Source organism: Culex pipiens, chromosome 2, assembly GCF_016801865.2.
Source record: "Culex pipiens pallens isolate TS chromosome 2, TS_CPP_V2, whole genome shotgun sequence".
Lineage (NCBI taxonomy): Eukaryota > Metazoa > Arthropoda > Insecta > Diptera > Culicidae > Culex > Culex pipiens.
Genome location: NC_068938.1, coordinates 109,204,347 through 109,221,740, shown reverse-complemented (window position 1 = coordinate 109,221,740; position 17,394 = coordinate 109,204,347). Strand labels below are relative to the sequence as shown.

The following is a 17,394-nucleotide window of genomic DNA, read 5'->3' as shown; positions in this document are numbered from 1 at the left end:
GACAATTTTGACAATTTTGACAATTTTGACAATTTTGACAATTTTGACAATTTTGACAATTTTGACAATTTTGACAATTTTGACAATTTTGACAATTTTGACAATTTTGACAATTTTGATTTTTGACAATTTTGACAATTTTGACAATTTTGACAATTTTGACAATTTTGACAATTTTGACAATTTTGACAATTTTGACAATTTTGACAATTTTGACAATTTTGACAATTTTGACAATTTTGACAATTTTGACAATTTTGACAATTTTGACAATTTTGACAATTTTGACAATTTTGACAATTTTGACAATTTTGACAATTTTGACAATTTTGACAATTTTGACAATTTTGACAATTTTGACAATTTTGACAATTTTGACAATTTTGACAATTTTGACAATTTTGACAATTTTGACAATTTTGACAATTTTGACAATTTTGACAATTTTGACAATTTTGACAATTTTTTTTTTAGTTTATGGTGCATTTCGTTTTAAAATGTAAATCGAGCATGTTCAGAACGATAGTCCAATGTTAATCAAACGACCTAATTCCGAGCAAGATTGGATTTAAACTTCACAAACTGCCACCGCAGCTCTTCTGCCCCATAATCCGTTTAGTCTTCTCGATCTCAGCAAAAGTCTTCAAAACGCTGGGAAAGCTCCCAAACCTTAAAACAATTGCCAGCGATTCCTCCATTCTCGGCTCGTTCTAACAAGCTCAGCGAACTAAACTTTCAAACAAGCTGGAGTCCGGAAATTTTAATTGATTCGATTTGAATACCTTCACCGCCCTAATCCGCTGCCGCAGACTCGAAAATTCCGACAAAGTTGGACCTTAAAAGGCCGTCTGGACCACGAAAACCGGCGGCCTAGACTGAATTGAATTAAATTAAGCGGATCATTGCCCGCAGAATCTCGGCACTTTCCCCGTTTCTGGAGTCGTAAAAACTACCTTCGAATAAAAAAAAAAGAGTCTCGAGTTGGATTACCTAACAGGTTAATACGCGTACATCACCTGCGCTCATTACGTACCAAAAAAGTTGCAGTAGATTTGAGACTCTTTTTTTTATTTTGCCTCTCTTTGCGTGTTTGCACTTTTATGGCCGCGGACCTCAAACATTGTAGATTAATCTGTTCACAGGGTCGTCGAGATCGTGCTTTGGCTGAGAAAATTGTAGCATTTGGCGTGAATTTGACGAACTGTTGCGTAAGGGTCTAAAAAGTTACCAAAAAAGAAGCGGTGCCATCTAGTTGCGACTAGATGCAACTTTTAATTGGATACAAGATTTTGCGACTTGCGTGCAAGACACGCGCCATTGCGCAACGACATCTAGTGGTGACTAGGTCAAACTGTAATTTATAATTGAATAAACAATCATTTAATGCAGAGTTTGTTAAAGAAACTCACAGGAACCGACAGTCTGCAGACTGTCCGGAAGCTTATCACTCTTCATCAACTGTCCCATTCTCCGGTGACAAGAAAGCGTTCTCACCTTGGGACCATGGCCACTTCTTTACACTTTCAACGGCTCTTGCCACGCTGCAGTTGAATATTTTAATTAAATTGCTTTCCATTCAGAATGGAAATTGTCGCCGTCGTCGTCCACCTACTAAGTGGCCGTTTCATATTCAAACAGAACTTTTAATAACAATTAGATGCAATTTGTTCCAACAATGGTCAGTTTGGGTGGTGGCAACACTTGCCCGGTGGGGACCCCGTTTCGTCACGATTTCTTTGACCTGTAGCCGAACCTCACGGAAAGGGTTCTGTTTGAATAACAAAGTGCGCGAGCCGCGATATGCAAAGTGTGACTCCCCCTTCCCCTCAAAGAAGGGAGGGGGGGTCACGAAAACCGTGCCCACGCCCTCGATCGACAACTCCGGTAGGCAGTAGGTAGCTCCCAACCTAATCCAGTCGTACAGTAATGGGTGTCATTAAAATGTATCAGTCGCAGTTCATTTTTCTTTTTTCCAACGCCGCGCGCGAGGGCCAAATTAAATACGAGATATGAATGACATAATCCGTTCGACTGTAGGCCTTAAACTCTTTTCGTTTTTTATTTGTTAAACTCTTTTCAACCACCCAACAAAAAGAACAAGAAGAAGCCAAATGTAGAACACGTAACTCCCCTGGTGACAAACGCGCCAGATTTATTAATAGACAAACCATGCACCGTGTTCTGAAACGTTGTCTTTTCTTTCGGGAAGGCATCACCCATAAGACGCACGACTTTGTCAGCATGTATAATTTATTTGGAAAGCAACACGAAACGACCGTTTCTCTTATCGCGAACCCCCTCCCAAAACTGAGCTGAGCCTAGAGCAGCTTCTTTCCTGTTGAGTTGCCATTAGAATGAAATTATTACCAAATTATCACCCAAAAAGGAGGCTTCTTCTTTTGGTTTTTGAGTGTAGAGATAAGAATTTGGTTTAGGGTTGGGACGAAGGCGATTGAAGGTTGTGCTGAAATTTGGAGGTTGATTTTGACGCAAAAATGTAGGTTGAACCTAATTTTAAATGTAAGGCTATTAGACCCCTCAGCGTTACACAAATTTTAAGGGTTTTTTCAAATAAATTAGTGGATTTTTTTTAAATACAGAAAAAATAACTAAAAAAAACTGCTCTGATTGAATGCAAACAAGGTCGTCTATGTTGAAATAAAAACTTCCAAAACCTGCAATTAAGCCTCTTACAGCTTGAATTTTGTGAAAAATTACTATATCGCAACGTCACCTTATGAGCTCTCATTTTTCATTTGACAGAAACTATTGTTTCGATTTTTTAAGTTTAATTTAAGATTTGGTAAAATTTTAGGCTCTTTTGAAAATATGGATTTTTTTTAAATAAGCATGTTATTTGAAAACGTCCAAAATAAGTGATTTTACACTTTTGAAATATTTGGCTTGAATTTAAATTATTCCATTTACAAAGTCTAAAATAGTAGTTTATGCAACCAATTGCAAAAAGAGGAGAACGAGTCGTACATTTATCCAATTCCGAAAAACACCCTTTGAACAGAATTATAGGTCAAATGTCATTGAATCGTTTAAATAAAAAAAAATGTTGAAAAGTATTACTTTTCCAAACAAGTGCTGAAAAGTTCAACTTTTCAGCATCCTTTTCAGTGCTGAAAAGTAGAACTTTTCAGCATTTGTTTTGAAAAGGGTTACTATTCGATTCTGTTATTTTTGGTAGAGAAAAGTAGGCTGTTTCGTCGTTCGAGAATAACAGGAAAAGTAGGAAAGCGTTCTTTTATTACGTAACGCAAAAAATAGGATTTGCCCTCGTAACAAAATTTCCATACAATTTTTTTTTTTGTATGGAGCGTAACACAGCCTTCAAAACCCCTCCCCCTCACCCCCCCAACTGCGTTCCGTAATAAAAGAACGCTTCCTATGTAGTCTCACGACGGAATTGCAAAACATAACATTACTGGAAAGTTTCAAAGCTTTTCAAGAACATGGATTGATGCGGTGCTTTTTCTACGTGATTTATACTAATGTTTGAAAATTTTAAAAATAATAAAAAAGCCAATTATTTGAAGACGATGCCCATTACCTAAAAAATCACTTTTGATTGAAAATTAGATCAAACATTAGAAAATTAACTTTTATTAGTTATGACTAAATTTTCGATTGTAATCATGCAATTGCAATGAATACATATTTAGTCTCCTAAAACATATAAAAAAAACGAAAACAAAATATACTTTTCCGTGTACCGTCAAACGGGGTGACTTTGATAGCCGGGGTGACTTTGATAGGTTTTTCCGCAAAATGAAGAGTACAATGCAAATACGTAAGGAATGGTTTAGAAACATACTGACCGTGGCAGAGAAGTGTTCAAAGTACCTCAAGAAGAACTTTTCATAAAAATTTGAAAAGTTTAAAAGGTTAGTTAACTATAGTTAAGAAAATGTTGATGAAAGTCATTATTTTAAACTTCTCAAAGTGTCATGATTTTCTCAATGAACATGATTTTGAATCGGAAAACGGAATGCATTTTCGGATTCTTTGGACAATTTTCCACTAGGAGGAGGTTAAATAAGTTTAGAAATAATAAATAAAAAGGGTGTTTTTGAAACACAATTAAAAAAAATCCAAATTTATAGGCAATTTCAGTTGAACAAATTTCATGTAAAATGTGAAAACTTGTGTTTCGAATTCAGTATAAAATGCAATATAAATCGATTATTTTATGAACAAAACTAGTTTTGACAAATTTCAGGCAAAATTCCGACTTTTTAACAATTTTACCTAAAATTTATATGTATTTTGCTAAAAAGCTTATACACTTAGTTAACTAAATATAAACATTGATTTTTTTCTTAAAAACTATATCAGCTACTTTAGTGATGGTACATTTAGCGTACAAATAAAGTTTGAACATCTTAAATATGATTTTAACAAGAAAAACTATCACTATCAAAGACACCCCGGAATTAAAACTAAGAATTTGTAACGTAACTATTTTTCTAAACACTTTTGAAAAACTTTTTTTTTCCAAAATAGATTTTGTGTGGCCTACCCCAGTACATGTTTTTAAAATAATAATCTTGAGAAAAACCTTGCCTGTTGGAAAATATTCCAAAAACAAAATGAAATCCTATCAAAGTCACCCCGGTTTACGGTACCCATTTTTTCTGAAGAGCCCATATCATAAACTACAACTTTGCCGAAGACACTAAATCGATTAAAAAAAGTCCTACAGATGAAATTTTTCTAAAAATCTAATGCTCATTTATATGACTAGCTTGAAAATTTGTATGGAAAAACTAATTATGGAAAATGGCTTCTTTTGACAAAGGGCATGTCTTAACAAAGTTTCATCCAAATAAAAAAAAAACAAAGATAAAAATCTCGAAAAATTATATATTTCTATGATCATCTATGATCAACTGTTACAATTAAAATTTTAAGTAAACAAAACTTGTACAATCGATTGTTAACTTTTTAGAACACATTGTTCCACGTTTCTTTTAGAATTTATAATAATATAGATCACTTTCAGATATAAAAAAGGGTTTTGAGGTTCTGCACACTTAAGTGTGCACAGTGTGGCCAGATGGTAAAGCTTTGCGATTTAATTTAAAATAAAAATATTCAAAAATTTTAGTCTAGAGCAGCGATTCTCAACGGGGGTACCGGGGCTACTTGATTTACATGGTAGGGGGTACCAGCCTAGAAGAAGGTTGAGAATCGCTGGTCTAGAGATTCCATAACAAAATGCATTCAAACCAAATTTCAAAAAAATCCTTAAAATCGTTATAATTTTGATAAATGTACTGACGAAATTTGACAGTGTTGCCAGAAATCCGTTGAAAAATATTCCATTTAAGAAAGGAAACTTGTAACTTGCTGACCTTTTAAATAATTCTAAACTAAATAATAATAATTAATTAAATTAATCAAGTTCTAAAAAAATCCTTACAACTTTTATAACTTAAATGAATGTACTAACGAAATTTGTCAGTGTTGCCAGAAATCCGTTTAAAAAATCCATTTAAGAAAAGATACTTGTTATTTGCTTACCTTTTAAATAATTGTAAACTAATTAAAAATAAAATGGTGTAAAACCACAATTCCACTAAACCAATTTGTAATTGGCAAACCAAATAACATTAATCAAGCAAATCATCGGAAGCCTTTGAAATTGACACTTTGTCGATTTAAACCCCCGGCTGGAAGCATTACAAAGTTTTAATTTAATAATTAAAAATCGCACCTAGCATGACTCCCACTACAACAAAGTATTAAATTCTGCGGTTTCGCAGTAGGGTATGTGGTTCCCGATCCGTTTTCCCCGGAAGCTGCGTGCCAGCAAAAAACAGCCCTTCGATATCATTGTCGTGCTGAGGTTGACCACAAAACAATTGATGGGCACGGTTTGCAAATGCAATAAATGTGCTTGTTTGTAACACAAAAAACACACACATCCAATTGAAATAGTGGTTACAAATCGGTGTGACAGTTTTTTTTCTGTGGTGCTTTCACTTCAATGTGTCACAATTAAAAACTTTAACTGGCTTTCCCAGCAGGTGTGAGTGGGGACACAGCTTTTCGGGTGAAAATAAAAGTGTCATTATTTTTGCTTTCCCGCGCCAAGATCTAGACTGGGGCCTCAATTGCACAACGTTTTGGGGAACAGCTTCCACAACTCGTAAAGATACGTAGCTTAGAAGCGGTTTATCTCTTTTGGCCCACGGCAACTGCGTAGTCTGCAGGCTAGATTTTGACCGTTTTGACACTCCGGACAACGGAGTTTGTTATCGTCCTCCGATCTTCGGCCGGTATGGTACCTGACAGCTCGGTACAGCGAAACCACGATAGTTTGACGTTTTTTAATGCTACCGTTTTATGCACCTTTGCCTTCCGCAAAATAGCGCGAAAGAATTGAGAAATTCTAGCAGTATTTCAAAACTAAATTTATCTAATTTGAGTTGCTAACAATGTCCTTGTCATATTGATCATGTCTGTAACATACCCATCTAAAACTTGTTTAATTACGAGAACTGTCACCAGAGCAAGTGGGATAGACTGATTGTTTACATCCAAGGTTTCACCCTTTTGAAAGTTTACTACGAAATTGACGTTGACATAAGATGTGAGAAAAAAAACAGTCAATATTAGGGGAATAAAACGCTATCAAAAAAGTAAAATGTGTTGGTTTGTCAAAAGTGAAGAACTGTCACTATTGATTAAACCGAGAATCAACCTCATAAGTTTGGTAACAGTAAAAAAGTCACTTTGACAGTTTGACTAACTGCACTGTTTACAAAATGACGATTCTGCTCCAGACTTGTGCGTTCTTAAGAATTGCTAAAAAAGTGACAGTTCTTTACATAATTGGCTGATACTAGAAGGGGTTTGTTTACCTTTTTTCGGCACTTTCCAAAAACGTCAAATCAATACAAATTGGTGCCGGATTTTTTTTCCGAATCTCTCCCGGAGGGTACCGAAAAGTTTGGTTATGTTACTGCTTGCAAAAGACAATAGTTCGCAAACAAGAATCAAACCATCAGCGTGCCACCGTACCAGAAGAAGGTCACCTGTAGCGGAGATCGCGCCACCTGTTTGGCTGCCCGCGGTCGTCGTGACACCGTCGCTCTCCTTTTCCCGAAAATAAAGTCGGTGCTGCCGCCGAGGCACCCTGTACCTTCGTCGGACACACACAACTTTTTATCAGCTCTTGAAGATCTGGACCCGCGCGCCATGTGTCATAAAAGCTCGCAACGTGGCCGCGGAGACAGAGACACACAGGTGCAACACAAGACCCGCGGGCGATGAGAGTTTTATGGGCTCGGAAAGTCGGCAAGACCCCGGACTTGGGTGGGTGCCCAGAGGGGACATCTCCAACCAAACAGACACACGCAGCGACACACATGAGGAAAGGTGTTCCAGTATCGTAGTTGGCGTTGGTGTTGGTGGTGAAGCAAAAGAAAGATGGAAGAAAAGGTTCGTTGAACTAACGGGGCGCAGCAGGCCACAATCAGCTCAAACGGTTGACTCTGGGACGGGTTCGTCGTTTCTTCGTTTTGTGGTTGCTATGGTGCTCCAAGTTGGGACCCCGGGTTTTGCGTGATCGTAGTTGGCGTTGAAGTCGCGTGATCATGGTCGTCGTCGCCTACTACTACCGTTTTGTTGTTGTTTCTGCTTGATTGTGGAGAAATTTGTTCTGTCTGATTTTGATTTCTACAAAAGTTCAAAGAGTATTGCAAAAGCTAGAAACGTCAATGAATAACATTTAAAGAAGAAGAATTGATTGATGAATTAGTTGAAATAAAATGAACGCAATTTGATTGGTGTGCGTAGATCGGTAATTTGAGAGCATTTCGCTCTCAGTGTCATCATTGCTCTCTCAATCCAAATCGAGAAAATTTTACTCTCGATCGTCTGCAGTGGAGTCTAAATTGACTTCTCGGCGCAACAAGTGATTCAAATTTCAACCAAAAATCGCTCATGGCATTAAATCTCTTCTTTTCCGATACCCAAACTCAACCCTGTTCTTGCACAACAACACCAAGCTCACACAATCTGTGTCGCGCGTCTTTCCTGGAGGGTCGTAAATTTTTACAACTTTTCAAACTTTTTAACGGCATTTCCCCGTGTCGACTGTTGAGCCAAACTTGAAGTCTAGGGAGATAGATGTGTGTCGTCGTCGTCGTAAAACTGCATCCCAGCGTTGGACGAGTTGCAAAAAGTTTTGCGACAAACAAAATGGTGAAGAAATACACGTCTACTTGAAGTTAAGCCCAGCTGAGCGACCTGGACGACGCAGAAAATGGGATAAGTTGAGCTGGAGAAGTTTCCAATCTGGATTTGCAAAGTCGTTAAAATCTATCAAAATTAACGTCAACTGGATGATGAGTTCGTACAATGTTGCCGGTCATGTCAGTAACATTCTACGCACAGGTGTGTCACATGACCCAAAACTGTCGGAACTATCCCTTGGCGCTGCCAAGTTGGCAACCACTTTGGATCGTTTTTATCGTTTTCTTATCGTGCGCATCTACTCGCGAACAAGTGTGTACTTGCCGTACGATTTGGCTTGAAGTTAGGCAGTAGAGCATACAAAAAAGTGAACTGCAGCAACGTGTAATGTCAGCCAATAAATTTCCATCGAGGAACTGGCAAGCGCACTAACGAGGCAACATTTTTATTGTGTCCTCCCTGAAGGCAAGAAGGTTCACGGTGGGTTTGAAAGTAAACATTTTAAATTAAAAATTTTAACAGCGAACTTCTGAACATTTGGACTGCTGAACACTTGAACTGATGAAAACTAGAACTGCTGAACATTCGAACCTGCTGAACATGCAAAACTTCTGAACATTTGGACTGCTGAATACTTGTATTGCTGAAAACTTGAACTGCTGAACATTCAAATTGCTGATTTTAAGACTGCTGAACATTAAAAACTTCTGAACATTTGGACTGCTGAACACTTGAATTGCTAAACACAATAACTGCTAAACATTCGAACTGCTAAACATTCAAATTGCTGATTTTAAGCCTGCTGAATATTCGAACTTCTGAACATTATGACTGCCGAACACTTGATTTGCTGAACACTAGAACTGCCAAACATTCGAACCTGCTGAACATTTGGACTGTTGAACATTTAAATTGCTAAACACAATAACTGTTTTCGACATTCGAACTGCTGAACATTTGGACTTCTAAACACTTGATTTGCTGAACACCAGAACTGCTGAACATTTGAACCTGCTGAACATTCTTATTGCTGAACACTTGAACTGCTGAACATTTGAACTGGTGAAAATTCAAATTGCTGATTTTAAGATTGCTGATCATTCGAACTGCTGAACATTCGGACTGCTGAACACTTGAATTGCTTAACCTTTGAACTGTTGAACATTTGAACTGCTTTACATCTGAACTGCTGAACATTTTTACTGCTTAAAACCTGGATTGCTTAACATTTGGATTGGTAAACATTTGAACTGCTGAGCATTTCATCTGCTGAACATTCAAATAGCTGATTTTAAGACATTCGAACTGCTGAACACTTGAATTGCTGAACACTAGATCTGCAAAACGTTCGAACCGGCGGACTTTTGGACTGCTGAACCTCCAAATTGCTGAACATTTGAACTGTGTAGCAAAATTTGTGAACATTCTAAAATCTTATTGTTTAACTGCTGAACTTTTGGACTGCTGAAATCTTATTGTTTAACTGCTGAACTTTTGGACTGCTGAACTGTTGGACGGCTGAACATTCGAAATGCTGAGCACTTCATCTGCTGAACATTCTAACAGCTAATTGTTGAACTGCTGAACATTCGAATTACTGAACACTTCATCTGCTGAACGTTCTAACAGCTGATTGTTGGACTGCTAAACTTTTGGACTGCTGAAAACTCCATCTTCTGAACATTCTAACAGCTGATTATTGGACTGCTGTACACTCCTTTTGCTGAACATTCAAATTGCTGAACACTCTATCTGCTGAACATTCTAACTGCTGATTGCTGGACTGCTTTTCTTTATTGCTTAACACTATAACTGCTAAACATTCGAACTTCTGAACATTTAGACTGCTGAACACTTGAATTTCTGAACACTAGAACTGCTGAACATTTGAACTGCTGGAAATTCAAATTGCGGATTTTAAGGTTGCTGAACATTTGAACTGCTGAAAACTACATCTGCTGAACATTCAAATTGCTGGTTTTAAGACATTCGAACTGCTGAACTTTCTATCCTGGACTGCTGAACATCCTATTTGCTGAACATATGAACTGGTTACCTAAATTTGTGAACGTTCACCAGAACCAAACCCCACCGTGCCAGCTGCTCCACCCCGGCAACCACGGCGAAAGTGGTTTGTCAGGGTTTTCTTATGGCTTCTGACCCCCCTCGCGCCTCTGGGTCACCACGTTTGCCCACTGCCAAATTAGACCACTTAGGAGAAGCTGGTCGGTCGGTTTTGCATTTGTTGCCGAGCCGGGCTAAGTAACTTTTGCACTTTGGGAACATCCATAAACCACGTGGACACTTTTTTGGTATTCTCAACCCCCCCCCCCCCCTTCGTGGACAATTGTTCATACAAAAAAAATCTTTTTTGTATGGAGCGTGGACAATCGCCATACCCCCCCCCCCCCTAAATTGTCCACGTGGTTTATGGATGGTCCCTTTCGAAAGCTGCCGGACTTTATATTGTCATTTGTGGTTTGAGGTTTAATGAAAAAAAAAGAGAGCCCCTCTCTATTCTGGGCGCTTCTCGGGGCACAACAAAGTGAAAAAACTCAAAAACTTACACCAGCCCGCTGGTCTCAAGCTGTCAGTTCATAAATTATTAGCCGGGGTTTCGTCGGACGACAGCGAGGGAAGATGGAATGTTTTTGCTGCCCCTAGATAATGCTCCAATAATGTCCCGTCGTGTCCAGTTCTGGTCCCGGTTCCGGCTGGGAATGTTGGTCACATTTGCAAAGCCACTTGAAAGGGGGGGACGAGTGCAGGAAATGCAGTGCAGAGATTCTTCCATTTTATTTATAGCGTGAAAATGGTTCTCAGTGGACGATAAGGACAAGGTTTACTTCGGCAGTGATTGCGGATTAGGCCTTTGAAGCGGCTGCACTCTAAAAAATGTTAGTAAAAAACAAATTGCTTAAAAGTGACCTACGCAACCCTCTTTTGACATTTTGGCTGCGTTCTTGGTTGCGTTCTTCAAGTTTAATGTTTTTACCAAATTGCTTTAACAGTGACCTACGCAACCTTATTTTTGACATTTTGGCTGCGTTCTTGGTTGCGTACTTCAAGTTTAATGTTTTTACCGTTCCCTTTCCAGAACTTTACCTTGGGTTGACAAACTTTAGAGCAGGCAAGACATGTCGGCATAAATTGTGCACCTCCTCGGAAAAAAGGCCTCGACTAGGTTGTATTCGACCCGTCAGGACGCAGCCATCCGGATTAATAAATTATTCAAGGGTCTCGCATGCATACCGTCGTCGTAGTCGGTATCAAGACAATTAATAAAATTTGAACAGCAGCCCCAACGGTCGAAGACGGTGCAAGAGGAGGCCGTTCCGGCGTCGTCGGAAGTCAGGATTTATTCATGGACGACGATGGCAGGCAGTGTTTTTTTGTTCGTTGCTCACTTGACGCAACCTGCAAGGTGGCATTCCTTAGGACTTAAGGTGCGAGAGTGAGATTGTTGGCTGATACTGTCACGTGGAAGAATTAAATGTGCGGATATTTAATGTTGTCATCCGCTTGTTTTATTTGGTTCACTTCACTTGTTTTTTTTTATGTTTTAGAATTGGGATCCAAAAATTTTATATTTTTTAAAATTTTATTTAAATTCTTAAGAAAACTTGTTTGCAAATAAAAGCCTTCACTCTCGATTCAAAAGCAGCGCACAACAAAAGAAAATTAAAAATACATTAAATTTATTCCACGAAAAAAAATGACAATACAGCTCAAGGATGCCAAAAAAAAAGGGAGCAAAAACCCAACCCCATGTCAAAACGGTTAATTGAGCAGAGTTCCTTTACCTTTCGGCTAGCATTACAAAGTGAATTTTTGATTCATATTTTACGTGCATCAGTTATTTTGCTTCATCCTCCTCCGCATTGTACTTTTGGCCGCCCCCGGCGACCCAAGGTCAATCAGGGAAATATTCAATTCACGTTCTTTTCGGAGAAAAAAGAAAAATTTGACCCCTTCAAAAGTGAGGATTTCCAGCTCCGGATAAGCTCTCTTAACTGAGTAATACCCAACTTCCAGGAAGCACGCCATTATTGAACCCTGCGATGACCGCGCCGTGATGGATTTTGTTTTCTGCACGACTTTTGCGCCACCACAGGATGATGCAAGAAGCTCTCTGAGCCCAAAATGGGAAACCCATGTCGCGCCAATAACAATAAAATGCAAAAGAGAACTCGTGAAGAGCGAAAAAAAGCTGCACTTACAGTTGACGGACAGTGTCGTAACCGTCTCGAGCCGTTGGCCTTCCGGCAGGGCACGGTTCCACACGACGCACATGAACTTGGCGCCGTCGTCCTCGCGGCGCGGGATGATCGTCAGCGTGCTCGTCGTTTGCATGTCTCGCGAGCCGCCGGAGATGAGGTTCGCGGCCAGCGGGGTCGTGCTGCCCTCGCGGTACCAACTGTAAAGGGGAGAAATCATCCAATTAGCACTTAATCAGCACTACAACTGCTCTATATCCCACATTAAAGCCAATTCCCAGAAAAAATACTTACGAAATCATCGGATCGGGCGAACCGCCCACGCTGCTGCAGGTCAGCTCCTGGGCCTTGTCCTCGGTGGCGGTGGTTTCCGAGCCGGGGAAGATGAGCGGGGGTTGGGGCGGCGTCAGCACCGTCAGGTTGTAGTAGTCCTCGTAGATGACCTCGCCGTCGCCGAACAGCTTGATGCGGCACTCGTAGCGGCCGTTGTCCCGGGAGTACGAAACGTTCAGGATCTGCAGGTCGTAGATGCCTTTGTCCGGGCGGTAGTCGATTCTGGGGGGAAAATGGGAAAAAGCGGGGTTGAAGAGGTTTGTTGTTTTATTGATTGAACATAAATTGTATTTTTGCTATTTTTTGCTTTTTTCTGCATTTTTTCTATTTTTGTTTTTTTTGTTGCTATTTTTGCTATTTTTTGCTTTTTTTGCTATTTTTTGCTTTTTTTGCAATTTTTTGCAATTTTTGGCTATTTTTGCATTTTTTTTTGTTTTTTTTTTGCGCTGTGTTTGCTATTTTTGCTTTTTTTGCTATTTTTACTATTTTTGCTATTTTTTCCTATTTTTGCTATGTTTGCTTGTTTTTGCTATGTTTGCTATGTTTGCTATTTTTTTTTGCTATTTTTTTGCTATTTTTGTTTTTTTTTGCTTTTTTTGCTATTTTTGCTTTTTTTGCTATTTTTGCTATTTTTGCTATATTTGCAATTTTTGGTTTTTTTCTCTATTTTTGCTATTTTTGCAATTTTTGAAATTTTTGCAATTTTTGCAATTTTTTCTATTTTTTTCTATTTTTGCTTTTTTTGCAATTTTTGCAATTTTTGCATTTTTTTGCTATTTTTTGCTATTTTTGCTATTTTTGCTATTTTTGCTATTTTTGCTATTTTTGCAATTTTTTTGCTATTTTTTGCTATTTTTGCTATTTTTGCTATTTTTGCTATTTTTGCTATTTTTGCTTTTTTGCCTATTTTTGCTTTGTTTGCTATGTTTGCTATTTTTTGCTATGTTTGCTCTGTTTGCTATTTTTGATATTTTTGCTATTTTTGCTATTTTTTGCTTTTTTTGATATTTTTGCTATTTTTGTTATTTTTGCTATTTTTGATATTTTTGCAATTTTTGCAATTTTTGCAATTTTTGCAATTTTTGCAATTTTTGCAATTTTTGCAATTTTTGCAATTTTTGCTATTTTTGCTATTTTTGCTATTTTTGCTATTTTTGCTATTTTTGCTATTTTTGCTATTTTTGCTATTTTTGCTATTTTTGCTATTTTTGCTATTTTTGCTATTTTTGCTATTTTTGCTATTTTTGCTATTTTTGCTTTTTTGCTATTTTAGCTATTTTTTTCTATTTTTGCAATTTTTGCTATTTTTGATATTTTTGATATTTTTGCTATTTTTTGCTATTTTTTGCCATTTTTTTGCTATTTTTTGCTTTTTTTGCTATTTTACTATTTTTGCTATTTTTGCTTTTTTGCCTATTTTTGCTATGTTTGCTATGTTTGCTATTTTTTTGCTATTTTTGCTATGTTTGCTCTGTTTGCTATTTTTGATATTTTTGCTATTTTTGCTATTTTTTGCTTTTTTGATATTTTTGCTATTTTTGCTATTTTTGCTATTTTTGCTATTTTTGCAATTTTTGCTATTTTTGCAATTTTTGCTATTTTTGCTATTTTTGCTATTTTTGCATTTTTTGCTATTTTAGCTATTTTTTTCTATTTTTGCAATTATTGCTATTTTTGATATTTTTGATATTTTTGCTGTTTTTGGTATTTTTTGCTATTTTTGCTATTTTTGCTATGTTTTCTATTTATGTAAAGTATAGTAAATCTTTCCCTGTTCCTGAGGGGAACACCCGTGAAGAGTATCGGGGCCGGCATTTACAAAGCGGATTCAGTGGTAGTTTATTAATCAACTTAATGTTAACATGTCAAGGTTAATGTTAACATTCCATAGGTCGTCTTCCTAAGGTGTCTTGATAAGGTCCAGTTTGTGACGATACACTACCTTCCCTTTACTAAGCAATCAAATCCAGAAGGGAAAAGATCACCAGTTATGTTGGTCCGAGCCGGGATTTGAACCCCGATCCACCGCTTAAGAGGCGGAAGCGTTACCACTGGGCTACGTGGCTTCTATTTATGCTATTTTTTCTATTTATGCTATTTTTTCTATTTATGCTATTTTTTCAATTTATACTATTTTTTGTATTCTCTGATATTTTTGCTATTTTTAATATTTTTGCTATTTTTGCTATTTTGCTTTTTTTGCTTTTTTTTGCTATTTTTGAAATTTTAGCTATTTTTGCTTTTTTCCTATTTTTGCTATTTTTGCTATTATTGCTATTTTTGCTAATATTGCTATTTTTGCTAATATTGCTATTTTTGATATTTTTGCAATTTTTGATATTTTTGATATTTGTGCTACATATTTGTGTTATTTTAGCTTTTTTTGCTATTTTTGCTATTTTTGTATTATTTTGGTATTTTGATAACTTAATTTCAAGTATTTGACGGTCGCAAATCTAGTATCTCTACAAACTTCTTCAAATATCTCAAAGTTTCAAGCAAATAATCATTCTTTAACAACTCCAAGCGCTATTTCAAGGCCATAAAAAGGTGAAGATCATTTTCAATAAAAACCCTTACAAATTCCATCAACACTTCTTGCAAACCCCACGAGTGTTTACCCTTTAATTTCTTACGCCTCAAAACTTGAATTGCGTTACTAAAAACAACCCCCTCATTTCCTGTACCGGGCCGGCAGCAATTCGTTGCACCTGACCAGCAAAACCAACTCGGTCCGGTCAGCCCCACACGAAAATGACTTCATGGTCGCCTCGTTAGCCTCAGCCCCAAACCCACAAAGGGACTCTCATAAATTAATTCATAGATGTCTGAGCTCGTTTTTTTCCTTCCAAGAGGTTGATCTTTGGTTACTACAATGGATATTTGAATTTTTTGGTGAGTTGGCACATTTTCAGGATTTACGCGCGATTGAACTCCAACGTCCATCAGCGGTCATCTTAATTAAAAGGTTGGAGCAGGTTCATTCTTTGGACTCTTTTGGCACGGTGAGTGATGTGCACAGTATGCAGTTTGGTTGAGTAAGATTGACAGAGCTTTTTGTTACGGTTTCATGATGGATTTTCTTGAAAAAAGTTATTTTTATTCATGATATCATGAACAGTTTTCATGAATCCTTGAACTATGTAGTGAGTTACGCCTTTTTTTCCTAATTTTTGTTCTAATGTGTCAAGTTTTATCTAAGATTATAACTTTCAGAAGAAGTATATTTCTAAAGAAACCCAGTTTGGAAGAAATCAACAAATAAAAAAAACCGTAACGCCTTCGCGTAACGCTTGATAATCACGATCAATGCACTCACTTGTAGTTCTGGTTGAAGGTATCGGCCTTGATCGCCACGTTGTCGTACTTGTTGAGGCTCTGGCGGGCCCAGTAGTACGAGTACTCCCGGTCCGAGTAGTGCTCGTTGAAGCGACACTTGAGCGTGATGTCCTCACCCTCCCGGGTGTCCATGGTCTTATCGGCGGAGCAACTGCTCGCGAGCAGGGCCAGCACGGCCAGCGCTATCACCATCGGTCGGGGTGCTGTGAATGGGAAAAAGAAGAGGGGAAAGAAAACGATTACTATCACGAAGAAGCTGCAGCTTTGGAGAGATGTTGTTGATGATGTAGTAACGACCAACGCAACGGTTCTTCCCGGTGTCGTCGTCGTCGTCGCCGGGGAAAAAGTTAACTGTTGTTGCAGCTTTTTTCTCTTTTTGTGCTGCTTTTTCTTAGGTTAGGTTATTGTAATATTGATATTGTTGCGCACTGTTTGGCGGGAAATTCTGCCTAGAAATAAATCAAGTTTGAAATTCTCAGCATTACTTCAGTGGCGGTGGCTCCAAACAAAAGGCCGCAAAAAAGGGAGCACCTGTCACGGTTCCCAGGGCGTCCGACGACGTCGGTCGTCGTCGCCTACAAGCCAAGAGAAATTTCCCAAGTTAAGATAAAGTCAAAATAGGCGGCGTACACTCGGCGTTGATGAAGTGGAAGATTCGAGCGCAGGGGACAAGTAGGCGTTACAACTAGAGCAAGGTAGGGACCAGCTTGGCAGCAAGGCCTACTTGTTTTTCTAGTATTTTTGGCAAACCGAAAGCATGGTTAGAACAACATTGTTGAGCCACAGACAAACAGACCGAAAACTTGATGCGTTTGACAGCTCACCAGCAATTCGCGAGTTTGCCGTACGAGGGCAAACAATTGAATTTCACGTCTGTTGGCAAGTTACTTGTGTGAGTACCGACCTCTCAAGAGTTGCTGCCGTACCTTTTGTTGTCGAGCCAAACAATTGAATTTTAAAAACAACAAGTCGCGTGTACTCTCCCACACACACTCACATCACCACACAAGTTCTGTTACCAGAAGAGGCCATTCTTTTTTTTGCTGTGGTCTTCTTGGACTTTTTCTTGTTTACCTGGGCTCTCTATTGTATGCAAGATTTGCACAACCGAGTTCATTGTCTTCTGGTGAGAGAGAGTGTAAGGGGCGCTGGAACCGAGCGGAGGTCATGCAATTTTTCATTTTTATAACAAAGTTTTCTTGTTCCACGCCGTGGTTCCTTAGAACTCCGCATAGATGGCGCGCGCGCGCGCACGTGTACCTTGCGATTATGATCAAAACATAATTACATTAAC

At 38.2% G+C, this 17,394-nt stretch overlaps 1 protein-coding gene across 1 annotated transcript in view; it reads right to left on the bottom strand.

Moving 5' to 3' along the window:
- Nucleotides 1–17,394, bottom strand: part of LOC120415668 (hemicentin-2) — an 88,979-nt gene that overhangs the window by 10,364 nt on the left and 61,221 nt on the right. Inside the window, exons 2-4 of the mRNA XM_039577251.2 lie at nt 16,081–16,303; nt 12,723–12,983; nt 12,432–12,628 (exon numbers count right to left, since the gene is read on the bottom strand). Coding sequence (XP_039433185.1) covers nt 12,432–12,628; nt 12,723–12,983; nt 16,081–16,303 — 681 coding nt within the window. The remainder of the gene's footprint in view (nt 1–12,431; nt 12,629–12,722; nt 12,984–16,080; nt 16,304–17,394) is intronic.